This window comes from Anomaloglossus baeobatrachus, chromosome 2, assembly GCF_048569485.1.
Source record: "Anomaloglossus baeobatrachus isolate aAnoBae1 chromosome 2, aAnoBae1.hap1, whole genome shotgun sequence".
Taxonomy (NCBI): domain Eukaryota; kingdom Metazoa; phylum Chordata; class Amphibia; order Anura; family Aromobatidae; genus Anomaloglossus; species Anomaloglossus baeobatrachus.
Genome location: NC_134354.1, coordinates 662,534,498 through 662,560,979, shown reverse-complemented (window position 1 = coordinate 662,560,979; position 26,482 = coordinate 662,534,498). Strand labels below are relative to the sequence as shown.

The 26,482-nt window shown below is 49.6% G+C and overlaps 1 protein-coding gene across 2 annotated transcripts in view; it reads right to left on the bottom strand.

Annotated features, from left to right (window-relative positions):
- The window catches only part of MARS1 (methionyl-tRNA synthetase 1), a 126,838-nt gene that overhangs the window by 55,713 nt on the left and 44,643 nt on the right, over positions 1-26,482 (bottom strand). For both annotated transcript variants that reach the window (XM_075337076.1, XM_075337077.1), the window contains exons 7-11: positions 20,203-20,315; positions 19,739-19,855; positions 9,004-9,207; positions 7,756-7,957; positions 621-695 (exon numbers count right to left, since the gene is read on the bottom strand). In XM_075337076.1, the coding sequence (XP_075193191.1) occupies positions 621-695; positions 7,756-7,957; positions 9,004-9,207; positions 19,739-19,855; positions 20,203-20,315 (711 nt within the window). The remainder of the gene's footprint in view (positions 1-620; positions 696-7,755; positions 7,958-9,003; positions 9,208-19,738; positions 19,856-20,202; positions 20,316-26,482) is intronic.

Here is a 26,482-nt window from a genome sequence, read left to right as displayed (position 1 = left end):
AGCTACACGTTTGAGTGTAGTACTTTGTGTGTCCTCCGGAGGCAGAAGCTATACACCCGTGGTCTGGGTCTCCCATAAGGAACGATGAAGAAACACCATTAAACTGCAGATATGGAGTTATTGTGCAAATTAATAATGTTCCAAAGCTGCCAGGCGACCGCACTAAAAGCTACTGGGAGGAAATAATATTTACTCATCCCGGCAAGAGTGGGGAATAATGGTGAAATGGTATTACAAACTTCACTTTGCGACCCTGTGAACTCTAGTGACATGGTTGAAATTTTACACAATGCATAATATCTATACCAATATATCTATATAATATAAAGATTATATATAATATAATTTTATATTATAATGTATACACACACACATACACATTATATATATATATATATATATATATATATATATATATATATATATATACACATACATACACACACACATATATAGACACACACACATATATATTACACGCACACACACACACACACACACACACCACACACACATACATACATTACATACATACATAACATATATATCTGTAAAGACAGTAATAATGGTTTAGCCATAAGTATGTCAGCAAACACAAAATCCAATGATTAAGGACGCACCTTTGGCAGATCCAGGAACAGATGTTGGGATGATTTCACTACTGGAGGCTGTTTGCAAACTTTACACTGAGGTTTCTGTATAAAAAGTAAATCCTTATTAGATTACACATTTAGGAGAAATCTTGAAGAAAAACAAAAAAAACAATTTAAATATTTTTTCCATTTTTAAATTGCCAATGCAGTTTTTCCGACAAGTTCTATGGTTGGCACTAATTATTAAAACCAGGTTGAGGACATTTTGTTTTTCTTAAATACATGTATTTGGGGCTAAAAATTCTTATAATTTGGTTTCATTAGAAATGTAGAACCATTTGGCATTTACTGACTATATTTCTTGCACTCTCAGAAGAAGACAGATAAGAGCAATAACTAGTGATGAGCAAGCACTACCATGCCCGGGTGCCGGCACTCGTAACCAGCAGTTCGATGCTCAAATGGGCAAGATGCGAGTATAATGGAAGTCAATGGGGGAAATCTTCTAGAAAAATTGCTCGAGTTCCCCGTTGACTTCCGTTATACTCGGGTGCTTGAGTCGCGCCCATCCAGGCATTCAATTGCTCAAATGCCGAGCATGGTAGTGCTCGCTCATCACTAGTAATAAACTCTCCCATTGGACCATCAGAATGCACTCACTATCGGTCTCTCATTTAACCCATTCTGCAGACATAATAAACAGTGCAGCACAGCGGCTATAGAAGGCAAACACTGTAAAGAAGGGAATTTTGTTACTTACCGTAAATTCCTTTTCTTCTAGCTCTTATTGGGAGACCCAGACGATTGGGGTATAGCTACTGCCCTCTGGAGGCCACACAAAGCACTACATTAAAAGTGCAAGGCCCCTCCCCCTCTGGCTATACCCCCCCGTGGCATCACGGGTACTCCAGTTTTAGTGCCAGAGCAAGAAGGAGGAAGCCAACAACTGGTTTAAACAAATTAACTCCGAGTAACATCGGAGAACTGAAAAACCGTTCAACATGAACAACATGTGTACCCGCAAACAGCAAAAACAATCCCGAAGGACAACAGGGCGGGTGCTGGGTCTCCCAATAAGAGCTAGAAGAAAAGGAATTTACGGTAAGTAACAAAATTCCCTTCTTCTTCAGCGCTCTATTGGGAGACCCAGACGATTGGGACGTCCAAAAGCTGTCCCTGGGTGGGTAAAGAAATACCTCATGTTAGAGCTGCAAAACAGCCCCCCCCTACGGGGATGTCACTGCCGCCTGCAGGACTCTTCTACCTAAGCTGGCATCCGCCGAAGCATAGGTATGCACCTGATAATGCTTGGTGAAAGTGTGCAGACTCGACCAGGTAGCTGCCTGACACACCTGTTGAGCCGAAGCCTGGTGCCGTAATGCCCAGGACGCACCCACGGCTCTGGTTGAGTGGGCTTTTAGCCCTGAAGGAACCGGAAGCCCAGCAGAACGGTAGGCCTCTATAATTGGTTCTTTGATCCATCGAGCCAAGGTGGCTTTAGAAGCCTGCAACCCCTTGCGCGGACCGGCGACAAGGACAAAAAGTGCATCGGACCGGCGCATGGGCGCCGTGCGGGAAATGTAGATCCTGAGTGCTCTCACCAGATCTAGCAAACGCAAGTCCTTTTCATACCGGTGAACCGGATGAGGATAAAAGGAAGGCAAGGATATATCCTGATTAAGATGAAACGAGGATACGACCTTAGGGAGAAATTCCGGAATGGGGCGCAGCACTACCTTGTCCTGGTGGAACACCAGGAAGGGAGCCTTGGATGACAGAGCTGCCAGCTCAGACACTCGCCGAAGTGATGTGATCGCAACAAGAAACGCCACTTTCTGTGACAGGCGAGAAAAAGAAACTTCTTTGAGAGGCTCGAAAGGCGGTTTCTGGAGAGCCACTAGTACTCTGTTCAGATCCCATGGATCCAACGGCCGCTTGTACGGGGGCACAATATGACAGACCCCCTGCAGGAACGTGCGCACCTTAGGAAGACGTGCTAGACGCTTCTGAAAAAACACGGATAGTGCCGAGACTTGCCCTTTAAGGGAGCTGAGCGACAAGCCCTTTTCCAACCCTGATTGCAGGAAGGACAGAAAAGTGGGCAATGCAAATGGCCAGGGAGACACTCCCTGAGCAGAGCACCAGGTTAAGAAAATCTTCCACGTTCTGTGGTAGATCTTAGCAGAAGTTGACTTCCTAGCTTGTCTCATTGTGGCTACCACTCCCTGTGATAAGCCTGCTGACGATAGGATCCAGGACTCAATGGCCACACAGTCAGGTTCAGGGCCGCAGAATTCTGATGGAAAAACGGCCCTTGAGACAGCAGGTCTGGACGGTCTGGAAGTGACCACGGTCGGCCGACCGTGAGATGCCACAGATCCGGATACCACGATCTCCTCGGCCAGTCTGGGGCGACGAGTATGATGCGGCTGCAATCGGATCTGATCTTGCGTAGTACTCTGGGCAAGAGTGCCAGAGGCGGGAATACATATGGGAGGCGGAACTGCGACCAATCTTGCACCAAGGCGTCTGCCGCCAGAGCTCTTTGATCGCGCGACCGCGCCATGAATGCCGGGACCTTGTTGTTGTGCCGAGACGCCATTAGGTCGACGTCCGGCACCCCCCAGCGGCGACAGATTTCCTGAAACACGTCCGGGTGAAGGGACCATTCCCCTGCGTCCATACCCTGGCGACTGAGGAAGTCTGCTTCCCAGTTTTCTACGCCTGGGATGTGAACCGCGGAGATGGTGGATGCTGTGTCCTCCACCCAATTCAGAATGCGCCGGACTTCCTGAAAGGCTTGCCGGCTGCGCGTCCCTCCTTGGTGGTTGATGTATGCCACCGCTGTGGAGTTGTCCGACTGGATTCGGATCTGCTTTCCTTCCAGCCACTGTTGAAAGGCTAGTAGGGCAAGATACACTGCCCTGATTTCCAGAACATTGATCTGAAGGGTGGACTCTTGCGGAGTCCACGTCCCCTGAGCCCTGTGGTGTAGAAACACTGCTCCCCACCCCGACAGACTCGCATCTGTCGTGACCACTGCCCAGGATGGGGGCAGGAAGGATCTTCCCTGAGACAATGAGGTGGGAAGGAGCCACCATTGTAGAGAGTCCTTGGCCGTCTGGGAAAGAGAGACTTTCCTGTCTAGGGAAGTCGTCTTCCCGTCCCATTGGCGGAGAATGTCCCATTGAAGTGGACGCAGATGAAACTGCGCAAAGGGAACTGCTTCCATGGCTGCCACCATCTTCCCTAGGAAGTGCATGAGGCGCCGTAAGGGGTGCGACTGGCCCTGAAGGAGAGATTGCACCCCTGTCTGTAGGGACCGCTGCTTGTTTAGCGGAAGCTTCACTCTCGCTGCTCGAGTATGGAACTCCATGCCAAGATACGTTAGTGACTGTGTCGGTGACAGATTTGACTTTGGAAAGTTGATGATCCATCCAAAAGTCTGGAGAGTCTCCAGCGTAGCCTGTAGACTGAGTTGGCATGCCTCTTGAGAGGGTGCCTTGACAAGTAGATCGTCTAGGTAAGGGATCACCGAGTGTCCCTGAGAGTGCAGGACTGCTACCACCGCCGCCATGACCTTGGTGAAGACCCGGGGGGCTGTCGCCAGACCGAATGGCAGAGCTGCGAACTGAAGATGGTCGTCTCCTATCACAAAACGTAGAAAACGTTGATGTTCTGTAGCAATTGGCACGTGGAGATAAGCATCTTTGATGTCTATTGAGGCAAGGAAGTCTCCTTGAGACATTGAGGCAATGACAGAACGGAGGGTTTCCATCCGGAACCGTCTGGCGTGCACATGTTTGTTGAGCAGTTTTAGGTCCAGAACAGGACGGAACGAGCCGTCCTTTTTTGGCACCACAAAGAGATTGGAGTAAAACCCTCTCCCTTGTTCCTGAGACGGTACAGGAACCACTACTCCTTCCGCTCTTAGGGAGTCCACCGCCTGCCGCAGGACATCTACACGGTCTGGATGTGGGGAGGTTCTGAAGAACCGAGCTGGAGGACGAGAACTGAACTCGATTCTGTACCCGCGCGACAAAATGTCTGTCACCCACCGGTCTTTGACCTGTGACATCCAAGTGTCGTAAAAGCGGGAGAGCCTGCCCCCGACCGGAGATGCGGAGGGAGGGGACTGGAAGTCATGAGGTAGCCGCTTTGGAAGCGGTTCCTCCATTTGCTTTCTTGGGGCGTGAATGAGCCCGCCAGGAATCTGAGTTTCTTTGCGTCCTCTGAGTCCCTTTGGACGAGGAGAATTGTGTTTTGCCCGAACCTCGAAAGGACTGAAACTTCTGCTGCCACTTTCTCTGCTGAGGTTTGCTTGATCTGGGCTGGGGTAAAGAAGAGTCTTTACCCTTGGACTGTTTAATGATGTCAGCCAATGGCTCGCCAAACAGTCTATCTCTAGATAAAGGCAAGCTGGTTAAACATTTTTTGGAACCAGCATCTGCTTTCCAGTCCTTTAACCACAATGCTCTGCGCAAAACTACCGAATTGGCAGACGCCATTGAGGTGCGGCTGGTAGATTCTAGGACCGCATTGATAGCGTAAGACGCAAACGCGGACATCTGCGAGGTAAGGGACGCCACTTGCGGCACCGCTGGATGTAAGATAGCATCCACTTTTGCTAAACCAGCTGAAATAGCTTGGAGTGCCCATACGGCTGCGAATGCTGGAGCAAACGACGCGCCGATAGCTTCATAGACAGATTTTAACCAAAGGTCCATCTGTCTGTCATTGGCATCCTTAAGTGAAGCGCCATCCTCCACTGCAACTATGGATCTAGCTGCAAGCTTGGAAATCGGGGGGTCCACCTTTGGACACTGGGTCCAGCGCTTGACCACATCAGGGGGGAAAGGATAACGTGTATCCTTAGAACGTTTAGAGAAACGCTTTTCTGGATGAGCGTCGTGCTTCTGGATTGATTCTCTGAAGTCAGAGTGATCCAACAGAGCACTTAATTTACGCTTGGGATAGAGGAAACGAAATTTCTCCTGCTCTGCCGCTGCCTCTTCTGCTGAAGGGGCTGGGGGAGAAATATCTAACAGCCTATTGATGGCTGAGATAAGATCGTTTACCATGGCGTCCCCATCCGGGGTATCCAGATTGAGAGGGGTTCCAGGATTAGACTCCTGATCACTCTCTTCAGACACATCACAGGGAGACTGATTGCGCTGAGACCCTGAGCAGTGTGATGACGTTGAGGGTCTTTCCCAGCGAGCCCGCTTGGGGTGGCTGGGGCAATCATCTGAGTCATTATACTCATCCTGAGAAGCCGGGGACCCCCTTGCAGTCTGGATTAAATCCAACTGCGGAGGATTAGAGGACATAGACCTCGCCGTGTCCATAGACTGAGCCCCAGGCATGGATTGCAAAGTTTCCAGGATTTTTGCCATAGTCACAGACATATTAACCGCAAAAACTGCAAAGTCTGTCCCCGACACCGGGGCAGGACTTACAGGCGTCTCAGCCTGGGTCACTATCTCTCCTGACTCCGGCTGGCGAAGCAGCACCGGATCTGAGCATTGCACACAATGGGGGTCCTTGGAGCCTGCTGGTAGAGCAGCCCCACATGCAGCACACGCAGTGCACACAGCCCTAGCCTTGGCAGCTTTGCGTCTTGTGGATGACATGTTGCTGCCTCCTCAGAGCGATCTGGGGTATTCAGCCAGGAAGCGACCTCACAGTGCAGGAAATCAATAAATATCTATGTCCAGTGACACAATACACTAACATACACTGAGGCACTAGAGGGGCCAGCTGAAAAGCCGCTTACCGCCCGCTTAAGAGCGGGTGTGTGGTCTTCCAAAGCCCCTCAGTCTAGGTCTCCCAGAGCCTTGCGTCCTTCCTCCAGCCAGACATGCATGTAATGGCTGCCGGCGTTCTGAGAGAAGAAGGGGGGCGGGCCCTGGGCGTTCCTGACCAAGAGCGGGAAGCCTGCTTCCCTCTGTGCCTAGTGAGAGGGCTGGAGCATGTAAATCAGGCTCCAGCCCTCGTCGCTGCCGTGAAACAGCGTCTCTCCCCTACCCTGATTGACAGGGTGGGGGCGGGAACGATCGGAGCTGCCGGCGTCCTAGGCCCAAAAGCCGGGGACTAGAGTTATAAACGCCGCCGCCGTAAAAGCGCGGTCGGCGTATCCCCGGCGCACCACAAGTCACAGCAGCGCCGCCCGGTCCAGAGGGGGTCGGCGCTGCGTTCCCAGAACACAAAGTCCCCCAGATAACTGTAGGAACACCAGCTCAGTGTACGGTCCCCGGCGCACTACAACACCCAGCCAGCCCGGAGTGTGTCTGTGCCTGCCGGGGACACAGAGTACCTGTATGATGCAGGGCCCGGTCCCTGATGGTACTCCTGCTCCGTATCCATCAGGTTCTAATGGGTCTGTGGATGGAGCCCGGCGTCAGAGCTTTGAGGCCGGCAGGATCCCACTTCCACAGAGCCCCCAAGGGGATGTGGAAGGAAAACAGCATGTCAGGCTCCAGCCCTGTACCAGCAATAGGTACCTCAACCTTACAACACCATCCAGGGGTGAGAAGGGAGCATGCTGGGGACACTATATGTGTCCTCTTTTCTTCCATCCGAACTAGTCAGCAGCTACTGCTGACTAAAATCTGTGGAGCTATGTATGGAATGTCTGACCTCCTTCGCACACAAAGCTAAAACTGGAGTACCCGTGATGCCACGGGGGGGTATAGCCAGAGGGGGAGGGGCCTTGCACTTTTAATGTAGTGCTTTGTGTGGCCTCCAGAGGGCAGTAGCTATACCCCAATCGTCTGGGTCTCCCAATAGAGCGCTGAAGAAATATTTTATGCAATCGAATTACAAAAAAGGGTTTTTAGCCCAAAATAAATGCATTTAAGTAGAAAAAAATTGGCAAGTCCGAACCCATGGAGGTTTGGTTCAGCTGCACCCACCAAACTAAACTTCCACAGGTTCGCCCATCTCTACTCTTTAGAGGAAGAATCATTTAATGAAGAATCAAGAAATGTTCTGACAACTATTTCTATGGAAAACCATATCTTTTTACCAACGTAAAAAAGTAAAAGAAAATAAAAATGCAATAAAAAGGTAGAAATAGTTGTTTTCTGGTCCCCGCTTTCACAGTTGCTTTACAATACTGCTGATCAGGATTCTTCCATTGCACAAAGAAATAAGGCCGTACCTTTAATTCTACAGCGTTTATGAGCTTGCCACATTTATCACATTGGTCCCCTCTGGCTTCGTCATAGTTGCAGAATGGACACGTTCCTTCTACAAAGCGGTCTGCAAGGAATCGCTGACAGTTCTCACATCGGAGCTGCTCCACCGTATCTTTAAGCAGGAAGTCTCTCTGCAGGAGTCGGTTGAAGATGTCTTGAGCAATTCTGCAACAGATGACAAAAGGTGGTAAAATCAGAATATCCAAAAAATCTGGAACGACTTCTCCTGAATCTGGAGTGTTCCTAAATGGCCAGGCTCTATAACCCATAAAGCCGGCTAATTGTCCACCCATTATGGTTACATGTAAATGTCATTTATAAAGTGTATATATCCCCAGATTAATTAAATACACAACTGAGGTCAAGAAAAAGAAAAAAAAATATCCAAAAGATAAGTGTAAGGGTGTAGAGGAGTGTGACCATCAACCACGTACAGGACTCATACTGCTCAGTATGTTTGTTAATTTTTCAACCTGGCCTTCCAGGAAAAAAGATATTAACCTGTAGTCACAATTGACTTCCACGGTAAACATTATCAAATCCTTTCACACCCGAGTCCACTAGTGTTGAGCGAGCCCAACCTTGCTCGATATTCTAACTAGTGATGAGCGAGCACTACCATGATCAGTACTGGTAACTAGTGATGAGCGAGCACTACCATGCTCAGGTGCTCGGTACTCGTAACAAGTGATGAGTGGGCACTACCATGCTAAGGTAGTCGGTACTCGTAACTAGTGATGAGCGGGCACTACCATGCTCAGGTGCTCGTAACTAGTGATGAGTGAGCACTACCATGCGCAGGTGCTTCGTACTTGTAACGAGCAGTTGGATGCTTGCATAGGCGCAACTCAAGCACCCAAGTATAATGGAAGTCAATGGGGAACTGAAGCATTATACACAGTAGACAAGACGCGCCCATCTGAGCATCCAACTATTGGTTACAAGTATCGAGCAGCCGATGATGGTAGTGTTCGGTCATCACTGAAGGACACCAAAATTCCTAGCTATTAACTGCCAACTATATGCTGCTTTCAAATTAATTCCACAGGAATACTATTACTATGTTAAAATGTGTATTTTAGCAAATGTGGAAGCTGGGGAAAAAAAAAAAAAAGTCTATTCACAGGTAAGAGGAAAAAAAAAGAAGGCGATTCTTCCATTTTTGTTGTAGGAATTGAGGGAGAAAGATGGTATATCAATTTATTACTTACATGGTTTGTTGTGCAGTAGTAGTTCTTCCAAAATAATCAAAGGAAATATCAAACCACTTGTATATTGCAGTGTGAACAGCATTGTACTTGTCGCAGATCTGCTGCGGGGTTAGCCCTTCCTCCATTGCTTTGGTTTCTGTGGCTGTTCCATATTCATCTGTCCCACAGATATAGAGGGTGTTCCAATTCCGCAGCCTGCAGTACCTGAAAGATCAGAACCCAAAGAGAACCATACATGAATATAGAGGAAATAGGGACCTAATTAGCAACATGAAACGTTTACTGCTCTTAAAGGTGGACCTGTCACCACTTGAAAAGTGACCATTTGTTTTCTTATTTTATTCACGCTGGTTTACTGAGTAATACATTTTTTGTCTTTTTAAAATCTGCCATACGGTTCCAGAGATATGGCAGTTTTCTTTAGTGCCAATTTTAATGGTCTCTATAAAAGGGGCGTGACTAACAGGACTAACTGGGGGCGTGTCTGCAGGCTGGTCTGCATTATTACATTGTGAGCACCGCCCCCTTGGTAAAGACCATACAAACTAGCACGGAATAAAAAGGCCCATATCTATGGAACCGTATGGCGGATTTAAAGAAGACAAACAGCGAAACACTCAGGGAAGAAGCAGGTATGAGATAAAAAACTAGCCATCTTTGACCTGAATGGTAAATCCTGAATAAGAGCTGGTCAGCAGGTGGAAAGTGGCCAATTGTTACTCTTATTTTATTTCTGCTGCACCCATGAGTATTCATGTTTTGGTTTTTTTTTAAGTCCACAATACGGTGCAAGAGAAATACTGGCCTTTTTATTTGAGGGGCCCAATAAAGGGAATTTTGTTTACTTACCGCAAATTCCTTTTCTTCTAGCTCCTATTGGGAGACCCAGACAATTGGGTGTATAGCTTCTGCCTCTGGAGGCCACACAAAGTATTACACTTTTAAAAAAGTGTAACCCCTCCCCTCTGCCTATACACCCTCCCGTGGATCACGGGCTCCTCAGTTTTGGTGCAAAAGCAGGAAGGAGAAAACTTATAAATTGGTCTAGGGTAAATTCAATCCGAAGGATGTTCGGAGAACTGAAGACCATGAACCAAAAGAACAAATCAACATCAACAACATGTGTACACACAAGAACAACCAGCCCGAAGGGCACAGGGGTGGGTGCTGGGTCTCCCAATAGGAGCTAGAAGAAAAGGAATTTACGGTAAGTAAACAAAATTCCCTTTTTCTTTGTCGCTCCATTGGGAGACCCAGACAATTGGGACGTCCAAGAGCAGTCCCTGGGTGGGTAAAACAGTACCTCATTAAAAAGAGCCGAAACCGGCCCCCTCTTACAGGTGGGCAACCGCCGCCTGGAGGACTCGCCTACCTAGACTGGCGTCTGCCGAAGCATAGGTATGCACTTGATAGTGCTTCGTGAAAGTGTGCAGACTAGACCACGTAGCTGCCTGACACACCTGCTGAGCCGTCGCCCGGTGCCACAATGCCCAGGACGCACCTATGGCTCTGGTAGAATGGGCTTTCAACCCTGAAGGGAGCGGAAGCCCAGAAGTACGGTAGGCCTCTAGAATCGGTTCCTTGATCCACCGAGCCAAGGTAGACTTGGAGGCCTGAGAGCCCTTACGCTGGCCAGCGACAAGGACAAAGAGCGCGTCTGAACGGCGCAGGGGCGCCGTGCGAGACACGTAGAACCGGAGTGCTCTCACAAGATCCAAAGAGTGCAAATCCTTTTCACACTGGCGAATTGGATTAGGGCAAAAGGAAGGAAAGGAGATATCCTGATTTAGATGAAAAGGGGATACCACCTTAGGGAGAAATTCCAGGACAGGACGCAGAACCACCTTATCCTGGTGGAAAACCAGGAAGGGAGCTTTGCATGACAGAGCTGCAAGCTCAGACACTCTCCGAAGTGATGTGACTGCCACCAGGAAGGCCACCTTCTGAGAAAGACGGGAGAGAGAGACATCCCGCAGCGGCTCAAAAGGCGGCTTTTGAAGAGCCGTCAGGACCCTGTTAAGATCCCAAGGTTCCAACGGACGTTTGTAAGGTGGGACCATGTGGCAAACCCCCTGCAGGAACGTGCGGACCTGCGGAAGCCTACCTAGACGCTTTTGAAAAAACACGGAGAGCGCCGATACTTGGCCCTTGAGAGAGCCGAGGGACAACCCCTTGTCCATTCCCGATTGTAGGAATGAAAGGAATGTTGGTAAGGCAAACGGCCATGGAAGAAAACCGTTATCAGAGCACCAGGATAAGAAGATTTGCCAAGAGCTGTAATAGATCTTGGCGGACGTTGGCTTCCTGGCTTGTCTCATGGTGGCAATGACATCCTGAGATAACCCTGAAGACGCTAGGAGCCAGGACTCAATGGCCACACAGTCAGGTTGAGGGCCACAGAATTCAGATGGAAAAACGGCCCTTGTGACAGCAAATCTGGGCGGTCTGGAAGTGCCCACGGTTGACCCACCGTGAGATGCCACAGATCCGGGTACCACGACCGCCTCGGCCAGTCTGGAGCGACGGGAATGGCGCGACGGCAGTTGAACCGGATCTTGCGTAGTACCCTGGGCAGCATTGCCAGAGGAGGAAACACATATGGCAGTCGAAACTGCGACCAATCCTGGACCAAAGCGTCCGCTGCCAGAGCTTTGTGATCCTGAGATCGCGCCATGAAGGCCGGGACCTTGTTGTTGTGTTGTTACGCCATGAGATCGACGTCCAGCGTTCCCCAGCGGCGACAGATCTCTCGAAACACGTCTGGGTGAAGAGACCATTTCCCCGCGTCCATGCCCTGACGACTGAGAAAATCTGCTTCCCAGTTTTCTACGCCCGGGATGTGAACTGCGGAGATGGTAGAGCCTGTGACTTCCACCCACTGCAGAATCTGCCGGACTTCCTGGAAGGCTTGACGACTGCGAGTGCCGCCTTGGTGGTTGATGTAGGCGACGGCAGTGGCGTTGTCCGACTGGATTCGGATCTGCCTGCCCTCCAGCTACCGATGGAAAGCCAATAGGGCTAGATATACTGCCCTTATCTCCAGGATATTGATCTGAAGGGACGATTCTATTGTAGTCCAGGTTCCTTGAGCCCTGTGGTGGAGAAAAACCGCTCCCCAACCTGACAGGCTCGCGTCCGTGGTGACCACGGCCCAGGTTGGGGGTAGGAAGGATTTTCCCCGAGACAGAGATGTCGGTAGGAGCCACCACTGAAGTGATGTTTTGGTTGCAAGGGAGAGAGAGATGTTCTTGTCGAGGGAAGCCGAACTCTTGTCCCATTTGCGAAGAATTTCCCATTGGAGTGGCCGTAGATGGAATTGCGCGAACGGCACTGCCTCCATAGCTGCCACCATCTTCCCCAGGAAGTGCATAAGGCGCCTTAAGGGGTGTGACTGACTCCGAAGAAGTGATTGCACCCCCGCCTGCAGAGAAAGCTGTTTGTCGCGCGGCAGCTTGACTAACGCTTGCTGGGTATGAAACTCCATCCCGAGGTAAGTCAGTGATTGGGTCGGCGTCAACTTGGATTTCGGGAAATTGACGATCCACCCGAACTGCTGGAGAGTCGCCAGAGTGACGGTAAGACTTCGTTGACACGCCACCCGAGAAGGGGCCCTGACTAGGAGATCGTCCAAGTAGGGGATCACCGAGTGGCCCTGAGAGTGCAGGACCGCCACGACGGATGCCATGACTTTGGTGAAAACCCGTGGGGCTGTCGCCAGGCCGAAGGGCAATGCGACGAACTGGAGGTGTTCGTCCCCGATGGTGAACTGCAGGAAACGTTGATGTTCGGGTGCGATCGGCACATGGAGATAAGCATCCTTGATGTCGAGCGATGCTAGGAAGTCTCCTTGTGACATCGAAGCGATGACTGAGCGGAGAGATTCCATTCGAAACCGTCTGGTTCTCACATGTCTGTTGAGCAGCTGGAGGTCCAGAACGGGACAGAATGACCCGTCCTTTTTTGGCACCACGAACAAGTTGGAGTAAAATCCGCGACCACGTTCCTGAAGGGGAACAGGAATCACAACTCCTTCCATCTTCAGAGCGTCCACTGCCTGAAAAAGTGGGTCGGCCTGTGCAGGGGGTGGGGAGGTTCTGAAGAAACGAGCCGCAGGACGAGAGCTGAACTCTATCCTGTAACCATGAGACAGAATGTCTCTCACCCAACGGTCTTGAACGTGTGGCCACCAGGCGTCGCCAAAGCGGGAGAGCCTGCCACCGACCGAGGATGTGGGTAGGTGGGGCCGAGAGTCATGAGGAGGCCGTCTTGGAGGGAGTGCCTCCTGCGGCCTTTGGGGGCGTGACTTGGACCGCCACGCATAGGAGTTCCTCTGGCTTTTCTCCGGCCGGTTGGATGAAGAGGTTTGGGGCTTGGCGGAGGGACGAAAGGACCGAAACCTCGATTGGATTTTTCTCTGCTGAGGTCTCTTAGGTTTGGACTGTGGTAAGGAGGAGTCCTTTCCCGAGGATTCCTTAATAATCTCATCCAGCCGTTCGCCAAATAAACGTTCGCCAGAAAAAGGCAAACCAGTTAAGAACCTTTTGGAAGCAGAGTCTGCTTTCCATTCGCGCAGCCACATGGCCCTGCGGACAGCCACGGAGTTAGCGGATGCCACGGCCGTACGGCTAGCGGAGTCCAGGACGGCGTTCATGGCCTAGGACGAAAATGCTGATGCCTGAGAGGTCAAGGAAGAAACATGCGGAGCAGAATTCCGCGTGACAGCATTAATCTCAGACAGACATGCCGAGATTGCTTGGAGAGCCCACACGGCCGCAAAGGCCGGGGCGAAAGATGCGCCCGTGGCCTCATAAATAGACTTCACCAAGAGCTCTATCTGTCAGTGGCATCCTTCAGGGATGAGCCATCGGCAACAGACACAACGGACCTAGCAGCCAATCTAGAGACTGGCGGATCCACCTTGGGTGAGTGTGCCCAGCCCTTAACGACTTCAGGTGGAAAGGGATAACGCGTGTCAGAGTGCCTTTTAGCAAAACGCTTGTGCGGGACCGGTCTGGGCTTCTGGACAGCGTCCCTGAAGTTAGAGTGATCAAAAAACGTATTGCGCGTACGTTTGGGGAATCGAAATTGGTGTTTCTCCTGCTGAGAAGCCGACTCCTCTACAGGTGGAGGCGGGGGAGAGAGATCCAACACCTGGTTGATGGACGAAGTAAGATCATTTACTAAGGCGTCCCCCTCAGGGGTACCAAGGTTGAGGGCGAAGTCAGGGTCAGAGCCCTGAGCTCCCACGTCCGCCTCGTCATCCTGAGAGTCCTCAAGCTGAGATCCAGAGCAGCGTGAGGAGGCCGGGGAAGAGTCCCAGCGAGGCCGCTTAGCCGGTCTGGGACTGCGATCCGGGCAGGAGTCCTCTGCCTGCGACCTAGGGGCTATCCTGGGAGCGCGCTGCGGCGCGGACCGAGAAGGCCCTGGAGGAGACAAACTAACAGGGGCCGGGGCCTGTGAAGAGCCCGGTCTGGACTGCAATGCCTCAAGGAGCTTAGATGACCATTTGTCCATAGACTGTGCAATGGATTGAGAAAGTGACAGAGAGTTTCTCAGCGAAAGAGGCCAATGACGGTGACTCTGTCCCTGCAGCCTGCTCAGGAGGAGCAGGGGGATCTACATGAGCCGAGGGGCCCACAAGTGCCCTAGGCTCCGGCTGAGCAAGCGTGGCAGGAGTCGAGCATTGATCACAGTGAGGGTAGGTGGATCCCGCAGGCAACATAGTCCCACAAGAGGTACAGGCTGCGAAAAAAACCTGTGCCTTAGGGGCTTTGCTCCTTGTGGACGACATGCTGTAAGCAATAAGTGTCCCTTAGGAGAGCGACCACTGAGGGTATATGGGAAAGGGTTATACAGCCGCTCCGAATATATATAATGGGGACCCACGACAGGGAATCTGGAGGACACCAGCGGTTGGTAAGCCACACCGGTCACCCGGTGCTGGTTCCCCTAGGGTGCCGTGATATATATATATCTATATATATATATATCTATATATATATATATATATATATATATATATATAGATATATATATATCACGGCACCCTAGGGGAACCAGCACCGGGTGACCGGTGTGGCTTACCAACCGCTGGTGTCCTCCAGATTCCCTGTCGTGGGTCCCCCGGAGCTGTAGAGCTGTGCAGCTGCAGCATACACCGGCAGAATGCCAAACATGGCCGCCGGAGCTCTCAAGGGGGGAGTGGAGCCATGGGCGGCGCCGGCAAAAGGCGGGAATCTGGAGGCCCCATAGTGGTCAATGAGAGGGGAGGGGAGACATGCAAAGATGCTCCAGCCCTCTGTCGGTAATCCCGCCCTTACCCCTGACAAGCAGGCCCGGGGGCGGGATTTTTCGCGACTAGGCCGCGATGAAGCCGGGGACTAAATTTAAGGCCGTGCCCGACAAGCAGGCACGGTCGGCGCGGAAGTCCGATGAAAAAACAACGGACGGCGCTACTGGGGAGAAAGGCGACCTCTCTCCCCGTACCGTCTCCCCATGGGGACACAGAGTACCTTGAAGGTGCAGGGCCCGGTCCCTGGGGATGAAAACGCTCCGGTCCAGCAGGTTCCACCAGGGGCTGCGGATGGAGCACGGTCTCAGCAGGTGAATGACCGGTGAGGCTCCCACTTCTCCCAGAGCCGCATAAGGGATGGTGAAGGAGACGGCATGTGGCTCCAGCCTTTGTACCCGCAATGGGTACCTCAACCTTAACAACACCGCCGACATAGTGGGGTGAGAAGGGAGCATGCCGGGGACCCCATAGGGGACCTCTTTTCTTCCATCCGTCATACTATGTATGAGAAATCTTTTTTTTCTATGAGTGGATGTGTGCCTCCTTCCACACAAAGCATAAAACTGAGGAGCCCGTGGTCCACGGGAGGGTGTATAGGCAGAGGGGAGGGGTTACACTTTTTTAAAAGTGTAATACTTTGTGTGGCCTCCAGAGGCAGAAGCTATACACCCAATTGTCTGGGTCTCCCAATGGAGCGACAAAGAAATGTTAATTTGTATGCTCTTTACAAAGGGGTGTTGCTCACATGGTAATTATGGAAATCAACCTAAAGACACACAAGAATGAATTAGAGCAAAAACTGGAAACTTCTGTGATGGTAACAGGTCCTCCTTAAGGGGAAATTCTCAGGATCCAGAACCTTGTTCTTGGGATTAACGTGGGTCCCAACAGAAGGACCCCTTGCAATTAATACATTTCCCCCTATCCTATAGAGGTTAACTTTCCAGTCTGGAAATACCCCTGTAAGCCAGAGAAATATGTCATCAAAGATCATCAACAAAGATGGAAAACTTGCTGACTGTGGGGTGGCCTCATGTTCTCACTTTGTAATAGGAAGTAATAACATTAGATAATAGATACAAAATTACACTGGTAGTACAAATATAAGACCGGCAATTATACATAAGTGAATATCAAAGAGTTAATGAAAACAATTAGGATCAATAAATTAGGCTGCATTCACACGTTGCAGTTGCAGTGTGCTTTTTTATGCCACAGTTGCATCGTTTTATCCTGATTTTCAAAAGTTGCGGTTAAAGGGTTGGAGGTTTTTTCTGTGTTCATGGAAAAGAAAAGGCACCGTGACTGCAAAGTATCTAAACGCTACCATAAGCTAATGTCACGGTCATCTCCCTGTTTTTGGAGACTAGTGACAGCTTCCGGACAGCAGCCTCTCATCTCCATCTGGTTATCCACATTTAAACGTGGTTTTGTTTCCTTTGGTGCCTAAATGGTTAATGTCAGTTTTACTGCTGACAGCTTCTGCAGCAGTCTCGAGCTGCAGTAGCTTTTTAGTTACGCCCTTCAGGTTTAAATAGAGGTGTTATCCAGCAATCCCTGCTGAAGATACAAAGTCATTTGTATACTGGCCCCCTTGGTGGAAGGAGCAGTGTTGGAGCATTCCAAGAAGCCGACCTTTATCCTTTTGTGTTACGGTATTTCCTTCCCTTGTGTTTCCGTATTGTAGTGGTGAGTCTAGTGAACTTGTCGGCGTACTCACTAGACAGGGTGAGTTTAGGGCCAGCTGAGGGCGCAAGGTATCCTGCTCCCTGACAGGTTGAAAAAACATGTATAGGGACGCTAGGGAGCTCAGGAGTCAGCTGGAGGAGAGTTCAGGAGTTGCCTTCTTACCCCGCTCCCTAGCGGCAAGGACCTCCATTGCATTGTGTCCCCGGTGTTCCCCCCCCAGTTTGTGGTGTTGTTTATTCGTTGTGTGACAGACTTCGGTCAGTCTGAACGCGCTCGCCACACCTGTTGCGTGACAGCTAAATTCACCATCTTTACATCCAGAGAAGGAAATCCTGAAGGAATTGTTACAAGGCAACAATCACATTGCAGTTCTGCAGGTCATAAGACATGGATTGTGGCTTCAATTATCTATATGCTCCATGATGTACAGGGAAGCGTGCAACATTACATAGGATACTAATGTGATTACATTTTCTTAGGAAAAAAGCTAATTTGGTCCAGCGAATAATGATAATTACCAGATAATAACCAGTCAGCTGGTTACAGATTATCCAATTAGCCTCATACGCAAGAAAAAAATATCCAAAATATCAAATAGGTAGTCTCCTAGTGCGGACCAAGAACTGCCTGTTGCTAGTCTGTCCCTTAGCTAATCGAACGACATGACACAGTACTTCCCTCAAACATCTGACTCCGGTCCTCTCATTTCCCTTATCCCTACTCCTTTTTTCCCCTTTACTATTATTCGCTTTCATTTCTCTCCTCTTTCTCTAGCTATTCTTCATTTAAAATGATTCCAAAAAAGTTCATTAATGTAGTATATTTGTTTTTTTTTAAATTCTGTACGACTTAAGGTACCCCTATATCTTTATCGCTGGAATCAGAGTCTGTGCACCTACATTATATGCTGCTATCAAATGGGGTACCAAAAACTTGATAATTGATTCCTTTCAAAGGGATTCTCCAGTGAAAACAAGTTATCACCTACCCTACTATGTCAGGTGGCAATTTGTTAATCTTTGGGGGTCTGCCCCTGGTACCTGCACAAATCAGCAGATACAATGGAACAGTAGTGCGCATGCTGGATCTGCACTGGATTCATTCCTTATCACTGTGCTCGGCTCCTTTTATAACCCCGATTGGGAATGAATGAAGTGATGGTCAGGCATCCACCCTGCCAAGCTATTGTGTAATGAGGATAAAAATTCCCCGATCTGCCAAGCAATGCGGGTCCCAGTGGTTAGGCTCATGCCAATTAGTGAGTTATCACCTTTTCAGCAGAGGTGAGGACTTGCTTTAACCAGATAACCCCTTTAATATCATTTTTGAAGAGAGAAGCTGCCACTAATAATCAGCTATAATAAGCCTATACAGTATAAAGCAGAATGAGGCGCTGCAGTGTCCAAGAAATCAAAAAGCACTCGATGTAACATCCATAAATGATGAGTCCTCCAGAACAATAGATGCTCTGTATATGGATACCTAATAAACAATACATGAGGGTCCTGGATGACCGTCATCACTATGACTTAGTCACGGTCAGTATTTGGGGAGTTTTTTACCTCAGTATTTGTAGCCAAGACCAGGAGTGGAACAATCAGAAGTAAAGTATAAACATGGGCTCCACTACTGTATTTATTACCCCATTCTGGGGTAATATACTACATATACTGAGGAAAAAAACTCACCAAATACTCATCGTGTGCACATGGCCTTATAAACACTGAGGTAAGAAACTCACCAAATATTGAACATGTGCACGTGGCCTTATAAATACTAAGGTAAGAAACTCACCAAATATTGAACGTGTGCACGTGGCCTTATAAATACTAAGGTAAGAAACTCACCAAATATTGAACGTGTGCACATGGCTTTACAAATACTGAGGTAAAAAACTCACCAAATGCTGAACGTGTGCACGTGGCCTTAAAACTCCCTGAGGTCTCTGTCACATGTTCGTTCCTCCGGTATGTGTTTGACAGTTTTTTCACGTACCGGAGACATGTGCACACGTTCACCAATGTTACCCTATGGTATCAGGCACATTAACGTAAATCCACACGGAACGTGTGTCCGTGTGGATTGTACGTTTGTGTGTGTTTAAAAACGGCCGACATGTCCACGTATCCTCCGGCATCACGGATGTCACACGGCCCGCACCCGTACCGCACAGATGTAGTGTGGATGCGGTCCTGTGTGACACGCGCTGGAGAAACACATGTCATTATTTTAAAATAAAAAAAATAAATACCTCCTTCAGCCCTGCAGAATCTTCCGCTGCAAACAGTTGTTGCCGGCCGGCGCTCATTAGGAGTATGTTAAGGAGGTGGGCGTGATGTCACGGCCGCTGATCGCCGCCCCTCCGCTCGGCTGGAAGCAGCATCAGCAGGGAGTGAGCAGGGCTGGAGCCGAAGATCAGAACCCTGGACAGCAGAAAGGACCACGTGAATAGTAAAATTACTGGTTCTCAGTGTGTTATCGCGGATAGCACACGGAGAACACACGTGGACCGCACGTACCGGAGAAACGTACTTACCTCACGCAACACGTAGGGAAAATACGTGTCTCACGACACGTGCGTGATTTTCACGTGAGTGTGGCAGAGGCCTTACAGACAATGTGAAAATAGTAGGTTTTGTAGAATAGATGATGCATTCGTACCAGTAGATACACTAACAGACAAGTGAAGATCTTCGTATCACCCACAATATAACCACCATGTCATATTGACAATTCACTTTAACGATATCTCACCTGGCAAAGACGTCGGCGCTGAGTACGGAGCCAATGATGTTTCCCAAGTGAGGAACATTGTTCACGTACGGCAGGGCGCTGGTGATCATAATATTCTTCTCTCCGTCTCTAGGAAGTCTGCAATGATAAAGAGCACCTCATGGATGTGTCTGACAGGACAACTACAGTCATCGATTACACCCGGTGTATTATTGAAGGCCACTGCACAATCTGATGAGACATCTCGGTTTTGTCTCAGTGACAAAGAAACACACTTATCCTTTTACATGAATGTCATGGTCATTGGTTGTCCATGTTAGGCCACATGCCACCAGTGCAGATTTCGACAGTATGTTATCAGTATTTAAGCCAAATATCAGGACTGGAATTTAATTCTATTAAATTGAATGCTATCTACTACTCTCTGTGGAGCACACTGTGTGCATGATAACATATAGCAGAGTAACTATATAGCTCTGACTCACATGGGGTGCGCTCTGGGTTTCGGCCTTGGAGCTTCAGCAAGACCCTTGGACCAGGATTCTGTAGCAGCAGCAATGTCCTCCTCAGAGAACGTTTGGTCTGCTGAGTCCACCACCTGCAAAAAAGAAACGATTGTGTATGTTATGGTATGAAATGTAACAAAGCAGGAGACAGGAATAGATTAATAGCATTTTGTAAAGAAAATGCTAAGTAAATGAATTGTATGGAAAAGCTCATTCACATTGGGAGGTGAGTACTGCCAATGACTGTGTCTGCATATTAGAGATGAGCGAGCCTCTAAAGGCTCCAGTTCAGTTCGTCGATCGGAGGCCGCGTTCGAGTTTGGTTCGACGAACCTCTCGAGCCCCATTGAAACCAATGGCAGGCAAACACAAACACATAAAAACACATTATAAATGTACACATACAGTTAATAAACATTGCCATAACACTTACAGGTCCCCGCAACGCATCCTGCACTCTGTCTCCCGCCGCTTTTCCTTCCGATAATCGCTGCGTCCTCCCGGTAACCAGCACTGATGATAGGACCTTCTGTGACGTCAAAAAAAGCATGTGACCAGTCACGTGTCTATTATCTCATTGGCTACAGACTGGTCACATGGCTAACCGTCATTGCTAGGTCCTGTCAGTGCATCTCTCCGGTACGCGGTGCTCGTTTGTGCATCCCCGTGTACCGGCGAGATGCTCTGGCACATGGTCGGCTCCCCGTTCTGCTTTCCCGTTCCGTTATTCACCGGCTGCCACAGCTGGTCAATAACGGAGATCACCGTTGCTATAGCAACGCGCCTGTCAGCGGTGACGTCACCGCTTACAGCACGCAGCTGCTGCTCACTCACTGAGTGATATAGACTGCACGGGAAGCAGCAGCGTCTTCCTCCCATGCAGCGCTTTCTGATGTAGCAGAGCTGCATGGGTTGAAGGAGAAAGAAGACAGAAGACCAGGATCGTGGAGGGATGCGAGGGAGTAATGAACATGGAGTCCCTAATGTGTCTGAGTATTTATTTCTATTAAAATATTTTTTCTGTGTGGTGTCTTTTATTTTTTAACCCTTTATTGGAGATTCTTAATGGCCGGGTCAAACTTGCCTGAAATTAAGAATCTCTGACTTAATACTAGCTAGTAAAACAAAGCTATTATTAACTCATTATTACCCAGCAAGCCACCCGTCACCAGGGCAGCTGAAAGAGTTGGATACAGCGCCAGATGATGGCGCTTCTAGGAAAGCGCCATTTTCTGGGGCAGCTGCGGACTGCAATTCGCAGCAGAGGGGCCCAGAACGCTTGGGCTAACCTGTGCTGCAGATTCCAATCCCCGGCTGCCTAGTTGTACCTGGCTGGACACAAAAATGGAGCGAAGCTCATGTCGATTTTTTTTTAATTACTTCATGAAATTCATGAAATAATTAAAAAAAGGGCTTCCCTATTTTTTTTGTTCCCAGACGAGTACAAATAGGCAGCTGGGGGTTGGGGGCAGCCGTACCTGCCTGCTGTACCTGGCTAGCATACAAAAATATGGCGAAGCCCACGTCATTTTTTTGGCGGGCAAAAAACTCCTGCATACAGTCCTGGATGGAGTATGCTGAGCCTTGTAGTTCTGCAGCTGCTTTCGCTCTCCTGCAGAGAGAAGAGAGACAGAGAAGAAAGAGAGGAGAGCGAGCGAGAGAGACACAGCGAGAGAGAGACAGAGACAGAAAGAGAGACAGAGACAAACAGAGAGACAGAGACAAACAGAGAGACAGAGACAGACAGAGAGACAGAGACAAGACAGAGACAAGACAGAGAGACAGACAGAGAGACAGACAGAGAGACAGACAGAGAGACAGACAGAGAGACAGACAGAGAGACAGACAGAGAGACAGACAGAGAGACAGACAGAGAGAGAGCAAAAACTGTGGAAAGAAAGCGCACATAGGGTTTTAACCGATAGAGATAGGTGCAGGGAATAGGACAGGTACTCACCTGCTTCAGTTGTGACAGGCACAACTCCTTGTCAGCACGGAAAATGGTAAATGAATACAAAAGTGGTCAGCTGCAGCCCCGATATTGCAACAGGATGGGGGATGATCAAAAGAAATCAGGTTAAATGCTGCGCTAAAAACCACAATCCAAACATATACCGTGAATTCCTTTTCTTTATTTTCACAGGTCTACGCGTTTCAAAGGCATCTCCGCCTTCTTCATCAGGACAAAAGTCAGAAAAGAACAGCACCAATGCTGTTCTTTTCTGACTTTTGTCCTGATGAAGAAGACGGAGATGCCTTTGAAACGCGTAGACCTGTGAAAATAAAGAAAAGGAATTCACGATATATCTTTGGATTGTGGTTTTTAGCGCAGCATTTAACCCGATTTCTTTAGAGAGACAGACAGGGAGACAGACAGAGAGACAGACAGAGAGACAGACAGAGAGACAGACAGAGAGACAGACAGAGAGACACACAGAGAGACACACAGAGAGACACACAGAGACACACAGAGAGACACACAGAGAGCAATGCAGCCTCATTCCGTGAACTGCTCCGATTTTAGAGGTGTGTCCCGCGGCTCACATCTGATGTCCGGCACCTCCCCTCAGTGCATAATTAAATTATAATTATATAATAATTATAATTAAAAAAAAAAATTAAATCCTTTACCGGGACTGGGACTAGAACTCGTGAAGTTATGCTTCTTAGGCGATCGCTCTATCCACTGAGCTACTGCCTCTAATGATCAAGATATGGTAATCTTGAAGTCTGCATTGCTGAAGTGAAGTCTCTGCTGACCGTGTGATTCACTTCATTGCTACGTGGAGCTGATATACAGAGCACTCGTGTTCTGTAGCAGAGCTGACAGTGTCGTGTGGATTACGTTGGACCTGGAGGGGTATTTGGGGATTTTAATAAACTGGTAAAAGAGGGTGTTTTTCTGTCTTTTATTCCAAATAAAGGATTTTTCACTGTGTGTTTATTTACTTTCACTTACAGTTTAATCATGGAAGGTATCTCGAGGAGACGCCTGGCATGATTAAACTCATTATTAACCCGATTGCCACCGCACCAGGGCAATTTGGGATGAGCTGGGTGGAGTCCCGGGACTGCCGCATCTAATGGATGCGGCAATTCCGGGCGGCTGCTGGGTGATATTGTTAGGCTGGAGGGCTCCCCATACCGTGGGGCTCTCCATCCTCACAATACCAGCCTCCAGCCTTGTGGCTTTATCCTGGCTGGTATCAAATATGGGGGGAACTGCATATTTTTTTTTATTTATTTATTTATTTATTACCGCACGATACAGACCCGCCCGCCGGTGGCTGTGATTGGTTGCAGTGAGACAGCTGTCACTCATCGTGGGGGCGTGTCTGACTGCAACCAATCATGTGCGCCGGTTTGCGGGGAAAGCACGGAATACCTGATTGAATAATGAAGCGGCAGCCATTTTCTAAAGAGGAAAAGACGGCTTTGTGACAGCCGTGCAGCAAGACGCCCGTGATCGGTGAGTAGGAAAGAGAGAGGGATTGTGCTGGGGACGCAGGACGCATGCAGATAGCAACGTGGGCACATAGCCTTACTGTGAAAAGCCACGTTTTTGTTTATCGAACCGTTCTCGAACCTAACTCGAACTGTCGAGCTTTTAGCAAAAAGCTCGATTTCGAGCTCGAACACCCCCCAAAATCACTCAAAGAAGGGAATTTTGTTTACTTACCGTAAATTCCTTTTCTTCTAGCTCCTATTGGGAGACCCAGACAATTGGGGTGTATAGCTTCTGCCTCCGGAGGCCACACAAAGTATTACACTTTAAAAAGTGTAACCCCTCCCCTCTGCCTATACACCCTCCCGTGCATCACGGGCTCCTCAGTTTTGGTGCAAAAGCAGGAAGGAGGAAAGTTATAAATTGGTCTAAGGTAAATTCAATCCGAAGGATGTTCAGAGAACTGAAACCATGAACCAAAAGAACAATTCAACATGAACAACATGTGTACACAAAAGAACAACGGCCCGAAGGGAACAGGGGCGGGTGCTGGGTCTCCCAATAGGAGCTAGAAGAAAAGGAATTTATGGTAAGTAAACAAAATTCCCTTCTTCTTTGTCGCTCCATTGGGAGACCCAGACAATTGGGACGTCCAAGAGCAGTCCCTGGGTGGGTAAAAGAATACCTCAATAAAAAGAGCCGAAAACGGCCCCCTCTTACAGGTGGGCAACCGCCACCTGAAGGACTCGCCTACCTAGACTGGCGTCTGCCGAAGCATAGGTATGCACTTGATAGTGTTTCGTGAAAGTGTGCAGACTCGACCAGGTAGCCGCCTGACACACCTGCTGAGCCGTAGCCTGGTGCCGCAATGCCCAGGATGCACCCACGGCTCTGGTAGAATGGGCTTTCAGCCCTGCAGGAATCGGAAGCCCAGAAGAACGGTAGGCTTCAAGAATCGGTTCCTTGATCCACCGAGCCAAGGTTGACTTGGAAGCCTGCGACCCCTTACGCTGGCCAGCGACAAGAACAAAGAGCGCATCAGAACGGCGCAGGGGCGCCGTGCAAGAAATGTAGAGCCGGAGTGCTCTCACTAGATCTAACAAATGCAACTCCTTTTCACATTGGTGAACTGGATGAGGACAAAAAGAAGGTAAGGAGATATCCTGATTGAGATGAAAAGGGGATACCACCTTAGGGAGAAATTCCGGGACCGGACGCAGAACCACCTTATCCTGGTGAAAAACCAGGAAGGGGGCTTTGCATGACAGCGCTGCCAACTCCGACACTCTACGGAGCGATGTGACTGCCACTAGAAAGACCACCTTCTGCGAAAGACGTGAAAGGGAGACATCCCGCAGTGGCTCGAAAGGTGGTTTCTGAAGAGCCTTTAGCACTCTGTTAAGATCCCATGGTTCCAGCGGCCTCTTGTAAGGTGGGACTATGTGGCAAACTCCCTGCAGGAACGTGCGGACCTGCGGAAGCCTGGCTAGACGCTTTTGAAAAAATACGGATAGCGCCGATACTTGTCCCTTGAGAGAGCCGAGAGACAACCCCTTGTCCATTCCGGATTGAAGGAAAGAAAGAAAAGTGGGTAAGGCAAACGGCCAGGGGGTAAAACCCTGATCAGAGCACCAGGATAAGAAGATCCTCCAAGTCCTATGATAGATCTTGGCGGACGTTGGTTTCCTGGCCTGTCTCATAGTGGCAATGACATCTTGAGATAAGCCTGAGGACGCTAGGAGCCAGGACTCAATGGCCACACAGTCAGGTTGAGGGCCGCAGAATTCAGATGGAAAAATGGCCCTTGAGACAGCAAGTCTGGTCGGTCTGGGAGTGCCCACGGTTGACCCACCGTGAGGTGCCACAGATCCGGGTACCACGACCTCCTCGGCCAGTCTGGAGCGACGAGGATGGCGCGGCGGCAGTCGGACTTGATCTTGCGTAACACTCTGGGCAGCATTGCCAGAGGAGGAAATACATAAGGCAGTCGAAACTGCGACCAATCCTGAACTAATGCGTCCGCCGCCAGAGCTCTGTGATCTTGAGACCGTGCCATGAATGCCGGGACTTTGTTGTTGTGCCGAGACGCCATGAGGTCGACGTCCGGCGTCCCTCAGCGGCAACAGATCTCTTGAAACACGTCCGGGTGAAGAGACCATTCCCCTGCGTCCATGCCCTGGCGACTGAGAAAGTCTGCTTCCCAGTTTTCTACGCCCGGGATGTGAACTGCGGAGATGGTGGAGGCTGTGGCCTCCGCCCACAGCAGAATCCGCCGAACTTCTTGGAAGGCTTGACGGCTGCGCGTGCCGCCCTGGTGGTTGATGTACGCGACCGCCGTGGCGTTGTCCGACTGTATGCGGATCTGCCTGCCCTCCAGCCACCGATGGAACGCCTTTAGGGCTAGATACACTGCCCTTATCTCCAGAACATTGATCTGAAGGGAGGACTCTGTCGGAGTCCAGGTTCCCTGAGCCCTGTGGTGGAGAAAAACCGCTCCCCACCCTGACAGACTCGCGTCCGTAGTGACCACAGCCCAGGATGGGGGCAGGAAGGATTTTCCCTTCGACAGGGGAGTGGGAAGAAGCCACCACTGAAGAGAGGTTTTGGCTGCCAGAGAAAGGGAGACGTTCCTGTCTAGGGACGTCGACCTCCTGTCCCATTTGCGGAGAATGTCCCATTGGAGTGGACGCAGATGAAACTGCGCAAAAGGGACTGCCTCCATCGCTGCCACCATCTTCCCCAGGAAGTGCATGAGGCGCCTCAAGGGGTGTGACTGGGCCCGAAGGAGAGAGTGCACCCCAGCTTGCAGCGAAC